The 9,409-nt window shown below is 53.6% G+C and overlaps 1 protein-coding gene and 1 pseudogene across 1 annotated transcript; both read left to right on the top strand.

The window, feature by feature from the left end:
* Positions 1 to 1,230: 1,230 nt before the first annotated feature.
* VPS28 (vacuolar protein sorting 28 homolog (S. cerevisiae)) lies at positions 1,231 to 3,963 on the top strand. The gene is made up of 9 exons (XM_006879227.1): positions 1,231 to 1,284; positions 1,674 to 1,702; positions 1,776 to 1,813; positions 1,929 to 2,018; positions 2,627 to 2,732; positions 2,857 to 2,958; positions 3,255 to 3,308; positions 3,381 to 3,472; positions 3,833 to 3,963. The coding sequence occupies exons 1-9, from the start codon at positions 1,248 to 1,250 to the stop codon at positions 3,948 to 3,950; spliced, it is 666 nt and encodes a 221-aa protein (XP_006879289.1). The 5' UTR covers positions 1,231 to 1,247; the 3' UTR covers positions 3,951 to 3,963.
* Positions 3,964 to 8,092: 4,129 nt separating this feature from the next.
* Positions 8,093 to 8,582, top strand: LOC102854981 (annotated as a pseudogene).
* The last annotated feature ends 827 nt before the right edge of the window (positions 8,583 to 9,409 follow it).

The following is a 9,409-nucleotide window of genomic DNA, read 5'->3' on the forward strand; positions in this document are numbered from 1 at the left end:
GCTCAGGGAGGGCGGTGCGTACGCACGGCTGGGGGCGTGGCCGGGGCTCAGGGAGGGCGGTTTGAAGACTGAGCGCCGAGCAGTCGAGCCTGCGCAGGCGCAGACTGGGTGAGGTGAGTGTAGTGCCGTCGGTCGGGATCTCTTCGCCGCGCCGCCATCTCTCGAGCCCACTGATCCCACCAGGTACCATGGTTACGGGAAGCCCAGCAGGAGCGAACACTTGGTCTGGGGAGTCCGGCCACAGTGTTAAAAGCCCCTTTTCTGCACCCAGGTTCCGCGGGACCGCCCTTCTAGGCGTATCCCGATGATTGCGCTCCTCCTTCAGGGGCTCTGCAATGTCCTCGGGCTTGTGCTCCGACAGGGACATCGCCCCCGGCCTTTCCCCTCCCCGCCGCCCCATCTCGTGAGGTCATCCGGGCCTCCCCCCCAGAACCCAGGGCGTCCTGCCAGGGGGCTTCGTGGCCCCAGGCCTTCCACCAGTCAGACCCGCTCGGACCCCTCCACCTGCCTCCTGGCGCTCTGGTGCCCCCGACCCACCGTCGCCCAGGGCAGAGGTTCGGTCCCAGAGAGGCCACCAGGTGGAGCAGGACATCCCCGTGCCTGCACCTCCTGTCCGCTCACAGGCCCAAACCACGGTCTGGGGAGCGCTGGTGGGTTGGTGGAGGAATTGCACTGCCAGCGTAGAGGTGGTTCGAATCCCCCAACGGCCTTGCGGAAGAAAGATGGGGGTGTCTCCTCCCGTGCAGTTTACTGCTTCTGAAAACCCGTTCCATCTCGATGGTGCCCAACAACAGACCTCGTCGCGGGTGTTAGAACTGGTCTTCCCGTTGAGTCTTCTGTGGTGGTGAGAGTTGGGACTCACTGAATGCCAGCTCCTTAACCAGTCACCCCGACCTGGGTGCATTCCGCGTGGCCTGACACCCCGAGACCTGGTCTTGCACCTGCATAGCTCCCATGAGCCAAACGCTGGGGCTCCGTTCTGATTCCTCACTAGCTTTCACCCCATCTCAGCTCTTGGAAGGTCCAGAGCCAGCGTGGGATCACGGCACTGTCCTGACCCCAGTCTTGGGTTGCTGTGTTGCTGTCTCAGCACCCACTGCTGACCCTGTCTGCCCTGTTCTCAGTGTCAGTCCGGCTCCTGCCTTTTCCTGACTTTGGCATCTTTCTCCAGGGATCCCCTAGACCCAGGGTAACACCAAGTTGGCGACTCACCCCCCTAACTCACTGCTCCCGCCCAGGACTCCAGCATGTTCCACGGGATCCCAGCCACCCCAGGCCTGGGAGGTGAGTGTGGCAGAGCTGTCTGACCCCAGATGCAGGCGGGCTGAGGGGGCTGAGGCAGTCAGCCTGCGTTGACATGTGGCCAGCGCCCTCTGCACTGAGCAGGTGGACCTTTAGTTTGGCTGGAACCTTGGCATCCTGGTCACAAAGCCTGCGGTGGCCCAGGCCTGACGGTCACAGAGGGCATGAGGTCTGCAGGTGCTGAGTTATAGTACCTGCTGTAAGCCGAGGTGCTGAGGACCAGCAGCCAAATGGGGAGTCCCTTCCTGCCTGGTTCCCCCCACAAGATGGGGCCCAGGGTTCCAGCTCCAGAGTCACGGCCCTGCTGAGCAGGGCACAGGGAGGGTGAGTGGGGACATATGTGCCTCCCAGTGACGCCTGCTCTGTTGTAGCTCCAGGGAATAAACCGGAGCTCTACGAGGTGAGTGACTCCACAGCCCACATCCCGGCCCGGCCAGCTGAGGTACTGGGCTTAACGCGCATCTTCCTGACAGGAAGTCAAGCTGTACAAGAACGCCCGGGAGCGAGAGAAGTGAGTCCATGCCCCATGCTCCCACCTCGAGGTCTGAGGAAACTCCTTGGGGCCTCTGCTGGGTGGGTGGCAGCACCGTCTGTCCCTGGCAGGCTCTGACAGGCTGCATCACCAGGTATGACAACATGGCGGAGCTCTTTGCGGTGGTGAAGACCATGCAGGCCCTCGAGAAGGCCTACATCAAAGACTGCGTCACCCCCAACGAGTGAGTCTGCCTGCACCCGCCGTCTGCTCTTGCTACCAGTCACAGGCCCAGATCCCAGGGCAGGGTGGGCTTCTGCCGTCTTCCTGGGGGTCCTGGCCTGTGGAAGGGGGGAGCCCAGAAGAAGGATGGGCTTCTGTTGTGCTCCTTGGAGTCCTGTCCTACAAGGGGGTGACTCAGGAGGGGTGGGCCTTAACTATGCTCCTGGGGCCCTGGCCTTGGGGGACATCCCGGGAGGGGGTGGGTTTTCATTGTGCTTACAGTGGGGGAACTTCATCTGTGAGTGGCTGACAGGCAGACACCAGGAGGTACACAGTAGCCATTCAAGACTTGTCTGGCATGGCTGACAACCAAATCTGTCAGCTGACCACCTCATCTATCAGTATGGCTAGGCTGAGGGCCAGATGGCAGTGGGAATACGAGTGGTCAGACCTACAAGGCGCCCAGGGTGGGTCGTTCAGGCCCTTGTTCCACAGGCACTTTCTCACCAGCTGTGCAAGCCCGTTGGCTGACCGAGGCTTCTCAGGGCCTTTCTGCAGTCTGTGGGCCCAGCGGTTCAGCAGAAAGTGTGGTCTGACCAGGCATGGGCTGACACAGCCCTGGCTCCCCAGGTACACAGCTGCCTGCTCCCGGCTCCTGGTCCAGTACAAGGCTGCTTTCCGGCAGGTGCAGGGCTCCGAGATCAGCTCCATCGATGAGTTCTGCCGCAAGTTCCGTGTGAGCTTTTGTCCCTCTGCGCCACCGGGGGTGGTCCAGTGTGTGGTCGGGGTAGGGGACAGGGTTGCCACACACTGGAGCACCGTGTCTATGAAACCAGACACCCATGCCACCCTCCTTACAGCTGGACTGCCCGCTGGCCATGGAGAGAATCAAGGAGGACCGTCCCATCACCATCAAGGATGACAAGGGCAACCTGAATCGCTGCATTGCTGATGTCGTCTCGGTGGGCGGTGGGGGTCCCAGCATCTTTAGCTGGTGGGGACTGACTCATGGGGCAGGGTCGCTCACTTATCCACAGCCTGATAGGGACAAGGAGGCATCTGCCTGCCTCCCTCCAGTATTGCCCCTGGGGGCTCTAGAGTGCTGTGGCTGGGACACCGTGCCTGCAGCGCCACACAGGGCAGGAGCTCAGCTGTCTAGGTGCCAGGGGAGGGGCTCAGGAACCCGGGGATCTTTGTGGTGGGTATGAAGTGGCATGAGAGAGGAGCCTGAGACCTTACTCACACCCCCCTCCCCCAGCTCTTTATCACAGTGATGGACAAGCTGCGGCTGGAGATCCGAGCTATGGACGAGGTGAGGCCTAGGTGGGGGCTGAGTGGGAGCCTGGGGGCAGGGACAAGGTCCAGCAGAGGTGTGTGCTGACAGATCCAGCCTGACCTGCGGGAGCTCATGGAGACCATGCACCGGATGAGCCACCTGCCTCCCGACTTTGAGGGCCGTCAGACAGTCAGCCAGTGGTGAGTGTGGTCTTCCATGTTCCCTCATCTCTGCTCCAGTGCCCCCACCCCACGACTGTCCTTCTGGTGCCCCTTACCTCACCCCACTACATCCCTCCAGGGACCAGAGTCACTTCACCCTTACCACATCCACAGGGGCCCTTCATGCATCCCCACTCCACTGCTATTGCCCCAGGTGATCCCCACCTCCACCTCTACCCCTCAGGGGCCCTTCACACACACACACGCACATGCACACACACGCACACCTGCAGAGGCCCCCTACCCCTACCCTCCAGGGCCCACTCACCCCTACCCCCCAACAGACCCCTAGAGGGCCTTCAGCACTCTCCCTCAGGGGCCCTTCGCTTGCACCCCCAGGCTGCAGACTCTGAGCGGCATGTCGGCATCTGACGAGCTGGACGACTCCCAGGTGCGCCAGATGCTGTTTGACCTGGAGTCGGCCTACAATGCCTTCAACCGCTTCCTGCACTCCTGAGGCTGCTGCGCCCAGTCCTCTTGACACCTGCTCTGCCGAGGGCCATTCCCTCACAAGTATTCCTGCATGTCTCCCGTGTCCAGTAGCTCCCAGGTGTCTGCCCTTGGCCTTAGGACTTGGAGAGTGTTGTCTCTCTCTGAATCCCCTCTTTACAATAAAGATGCTGTCCAGCTCCTGTTTGCTCTGGCCTCCAGACGGCAGTCCTATGTGATACTGCCCATTGGGCCTAAGAATGGGCTCTGAGCACAAGTCCTCTCTCTCTCCATCCAGTGCTGGTCTCCATCATCATTTCTTTTGTGTGGCCTACATGGATCGGGTAGTCCTGGCACCCACTCAAGGTGGCAAGCTTGGCTGGAGAAGAGCCTCCCAATGGGTGGCAAGTGTCCCACACAATGGCCAGGTGTGACTTCAATCCAGGGACAGAGACAGCTGCTAGTCACACACCTTACTCCTATCCCTAACCCACATTCCTCACTTCATCCTGAGGGTATATTCGTGGGAGAGTGTCCTGGCACCTGTGGTGGACCTGGCTGCCTGGGCCTTTGGGCCCCCTGTGCTGGCCCATCCTTAAGACCATGGCTCATGAGGACACCCCTGTAATCCCTTCTGCCCATCTTCAGAGCGACTCAGAAGCTTGGTGCCCTGTGTCCAGGGCCGGGGGTTCTCATTCACAAGAGGAGGCAGGAGAGAGAGCAGGCCCCTCCCCTTTGAGTGGATGAAGCAGCTGTGAGATGTGTCACAGCTGGACCAGGAGATGCCAGGCAGTGAACACAATGTGCCTCATGCTCCTGGACGTGAACCAGAGTCAGAGGGTTAGGGGAGTGCTGGCTTAGTGGTGTTAGCTAGAGTTCTCAAGCTGCTAACTGAAGAGCCAGCTAATCCACCAGCCACTTCTCAGGAAAGAGATGACCAGTTTCTAGAAGACGTCCAGCCTTGTGATCCCTTCCATGTCAGGGCTCAGCAGCCAGGGACTAGGCCAAAGGCTGATACTGGGCAGGAATTGTAAGTGGGGCTGGCAGGCCACTGGACTAGCAGAGCCCAGGGTCCATGGGGAGGACTACGGCCTTTACTTGGGGTGAGTCTGGAAGTGAGGCTGTTGCTATGCTGCTGGGGAAGAGACTGCAGAAAGGAAGAGTAGGGTGCTGGTGTCTGGAGACAGGTGAGCCTATCCTAGTCATGGTATTTTCAGTTGCTTCTAATGCGTCTGAAAATGAGACAGTGACTAACAGAAGAATCAATGCCTTTGAAAGGTAATGTTAGAGAAAAGGAGTTAATATTCTACAAACTGCCAAAAGTACAGGTCGATCTGGGAGGAAGTGGAACCAGGGTGTTCCTTAGAAACAAAGATGATGAAGCTTCACCTCACATACTTTGGGCCTCTTGTCAGGAGGGAGAAGTATTTGGAAAAAGACATCTTGCTTGATAAGGTGGATCAAAGAGGGGAAGACCCTGGATAGAGAAGCTGTGATATCTTTGTTGTTGTTTGATGCCGTCAAGTTGTAGATGACTCATAGCGACCCTATGAATGAATGGCCTGAGCACTGTTCGTACATAGAGTTTCCAGAGGCAAACCATTTCAGAAGTGGATGCCGCTCCTGCTTCCAGGCTTGATTTAGTCGGGAAGCTCCAGCCACCACTGTCCACCATGGGCGCCCATTACCACGACTGGCACATCACTGTCACAGTCTTCAGCATCACAGCAACCACAAGTTATCTCTGTACACAATGGAATACTACACTGCATTGAAAAACAAGGAACTCATGCAATATTAATCAAAATGGGTGACCCTGGAGGACATTATGCTAAGTGAAGTATCTCAGTCACAAAAGGACAAATACTGCATGGTGCCACTGTTGTAAAACAGGACTGACCTCGGGGTTGGGGGGAGACTGAGAAAGATGGGTTCAATAATGTATTCTGCATTGAAACAGATGAGGGAGTTGTTATGTGCCATCGAGTCACTTGCAACTCAGCGATGCTATGTACAACAGCCCTAAACTCCGCTCTGTCCTGTGCCAGTCGCACTGTCTCTGACACACCCATCCCGATTACCCCAGTCACTGAATCAATCCACCTCATAGAGGGCCTTCCCCTTCTTGCACTGTCCCTCCACCCTCCCAAGCATGATGTCCTTCTCCAAGGACCGGTCTCTCCTCACTACATGTCCAAAGTAAGTTAGACGGAGCCTCAGAATCCTTGCCTCCAAGGAGCCACTCGGTTTAGCCCTTTCCAGGACAAATCTGTTTTCCTAGCAGTCCATGGTATTCTCAATACTCTTCTCCAGCACCACAGCTCAAAGGCATCAATTCTCCTTCTATCCTCCTTGGTCATTGTCCAACTCTCTGATGCATAACAAGTGATTGCGAAGACCATGGCCTGTATCAAATGCACCTTAGTCTCCAGGGAGACACCATTGCTCTTCAGTACTCTGGAGAGGTTCCTAACAGCAGACTTTCCCACAGCAATGCGTTTTTTAATTTCCTGGCTACTGGTGCCAAGAGTGTTGACTGTGGAGCCAAGCAAACTAAAGCTGTGTACAATCTCAGTCTCTTCACCATCCATCCTGAGGCTGCCAATTGGTCCAGTGGTGAGAATCTTTGTCTTCTTGACATTGAGTCTCAATCCATATTGGAGGCTGCAGTTCTTGACACTCTGCAGCAGGCGCTTCAGGTCCTCTTCAGTTTCAGCAAGCAGGGTTGTGTCATCTGCATAACGCAGATTGTTGATAAACCGTCCCCCAATCTTGACCCCACATTTCTCCTCATAGAGCCCAGCCTCCCAGATAATCTGTTCTGCATACAGGTTGAAAAGGTATGGAGATAGGATAAATCCCTGGCGTACGCCCTTCCCAATTTTGAACCATGCAGTGTTCCCTTGCTCTGTTCTGACGACTGCCTCCTGGTCCAAGTATAGGTTTCGCATTAGAACGATCAAGTGTTCTGGGGTGAGGGAGAGAACTGTTTAAAAGGGATATGTGATTAGGTATTTTTGTCATGACGTGAATCCAGAGCAAAGATTGCATGGTGGAGTGGACCCGGGGGCAGAGACTGTAAAAACAATGAGAGAATTTTACTTTTCCAAGAGGGGAGTGTACTGGAGAGGAGGGTTGGGAGGGGAGAAAAGTGGAAGACTGAATGAATGGAAATCCAAAGTCTCTTTAAATTTTCATTGAAATTAATAATAATTTTTTTAAATAAAGGGAAGACCTTCAGCAGTAACTAACAATGGGCTCAAGTATATCAGACCTGAGGATGGCACAGATAAGGCAAAATTCAGATCTCTTTTTCCTAGAACTGCTTTGAATCCTAGTTGACTTAATGGCACCTAACAACAATTGAGAAGAATGGAAATCCCAGAACACTTAGTTATACTTGTGTGAAACTTACACCTAGACTGAGAGGTTGCTGTGTGAACAGAACAGGGGAATACTGCATGGGTAAAAATTAGAAAAGGTGTGTGTCAGGTTTATCCTCTCCCTACATATTTGTGTGTATGCTGAGCAAATTGTTTTAGAAGCTGGACTCTGAAAAAGAATGGCATCAGGATTGGAGAAAGACTCATTAATAACCTAAGTCATGCAGATGTCAGCCTTACTGAAAGGGAGGAGGACTGAAGTACTTGCTGTAGAAGATCAAAGAATACAGCCTTTAGAATGGATTGTATCTCAACTTTGAGAACAAAACTCTCACTACTGAACCAATAAGAACATGATAGATGGAGACAATAATAAGACAGCAACCTTATCTTACTTGGAGCCACTTAATACTAGTAGTCAGGAGATTCTTTTTCAAGATCAGACAAGGCCAGGGGCATTCAGGGTGGTATGGCCGTAGGCAGGCCTTGGTCTTTTATTTTTTTTTATTTTGTGTGTGTGTACTGTCACATCAGATCTGACTGGTACAGGAGGAGATTGCCCCTCCTTCTCCAGCAGAGCATCTGGTGGATTTGAACCACAGACCTCTGGAATTGCAGTACAACTTCTTGCCACTAGGCCACCAGAGCTCCCTTAAGCCTTGGTCTTTCCAGTCACTTGCTATGCATTAGAGAGCTGGAACTCTAAATAAGAATGACAAAAGAGTTTCAGTGCAACTTTATTTGTTCATCCTGTATCTGGGTTCATCTGACACCAGCCACCTCCACAATGCCGCCCAAGTTTGAACCCAACAAGATCAAAGTCATGTACCTGATGTGGGGAAGTCAGTGTCATGTCCATTCTGACCCCCAAGATCAGCCCTCTGGGTCTGTCTCCAAAAAAATGTCAGTGATGACTTGCCAAAGCCACCAGTGATTGGAAGGGACTCAGGGTTACAGTGAAACTGACCATTCAGATCAGACAGGCCAAAATTGAAATGATCCCTTCTGCTTATGCCCTGATCATCAAAGCCCCAAAGGAACCACCCAGAGACAGGAAGAAGAAGAAAAATAGTAAACACAGTGGGAAGACCACTTTTGATAAGACTGTTGGCATTGTCCAGCAGATGCGACACCGGACTCTAGCCAGAGGACTCTCTGAGCCTATTAAAGAGATCCTGGGAACTGGCCAGTCTTTGGGCTGCAATGCTGATGGCCACCACCCTCATAATGGCCTGGAAGACATCAATAGGAAGGCTGTGGAATGCTCAGCTAGCTAAGAAATACAGATGAAAATATTTGAATAAAGGATCATTTGTTTTTTAAAAAAATGACAAAAGAAGAATTGATGCCTTTGAGCTGTGGGGAAGAGTACTGAACATCCCACAGACTGCCAAATCAACAAGCAGATACATTTTGGAGAAGGTGCAGCCAGGGTGCTCTTTGGAAGCAAAGGTAGCAAAACTTCATCTCACATACTTTGGGCATGTTCTTAGGAGAGGGACATCGTGCTTGAAAAGGAAGAAGGGGGGCAGCAATAGAGGAAAACTTTCAGCCAGGGGAGTGACTGACTTCAGAAGGGGTTCAAGTGTACCAGAGGTGTTGAGAATGACACAGGATGATAGGTCAGGGTTCAGATCTGTTGTTCGTAGGGTTTCTGTGAGTCATACTGTACACACCAACAGTAGTCTCAGGCAACACTTGGACTCCATCAGGGAAGTTTCCTTACCAGAAAACCAGTTCTATCAACTGCAGTTGTTAAGCGGCCCTACGTACAAGCTCTAAATCCTGCTCTATGCTTTGCCAACCTGATTGTCTCCGACACACCCACCCTCATTACCTCAGTCACTAAGTCAATCCCTCTCATCCAGGGGCTCCCTCTTGTACTGCCCCTCCACCCTTCCAAGCATGACGTCCTTCTCAAAGGACGGATCCCTCCTTGTGACATGCCCAAAGTATGTCAGACAGAGCTTCAGAATCCTTACCTCCTATCACCAGGAAAACCAACTTTGGAGACACTATTTGAAATAGAAGAAGCAAAAGACTGAATATATATTGATACACAAGGGGCGGGAGGCATATTGTAATTGGTTTTCCCACCCACACC

Source organism: Elephantulus edwardii, unplaced genomic scaffold (genome assembly GCF_000299155.1).
Source record: "Elephantulus edwardii isolate Elephantulus edwardi_28Jun2011 unplaced genomic scaffold, EleEdw1.0 scaffold00003, whole genome shotgun sequence".
Classification (NCBI taxonomy): domain Eukaryota; kingdom Metazoa; phylum Chordata; class Mammalia; order Macroscelidea; family Macroscelididae; genus Elephantulus; species Elephantulus edwardii.

What these genes read in the sequence shown, in the direction of transcription:
- VPS28 (XM_006879227.1), top strand. Translation starts at nt 1,248, where the DNA reads ATGTTCCACGGGATCCCAGCCACCCCAGGCCTGGGAG. An exon ending in AACGCCCGGGAGCGAGAGAA is followed by an intron (nt 1,814 to 1,928) that starts GTGAGTCCATGC and finishes CTGCATCACCAG; the next exon opens with GTATGACAACATGGCGGAGC. An exon ending in GACTGCGTCACCCCCAACGA is followed by an intron (nt 2,019 to 2,626) that starts GTGAGTCTGCCT and finishes CTGGCTCCCCAG; the next exon opens with GTACACAGCTGCCTGCTCCC.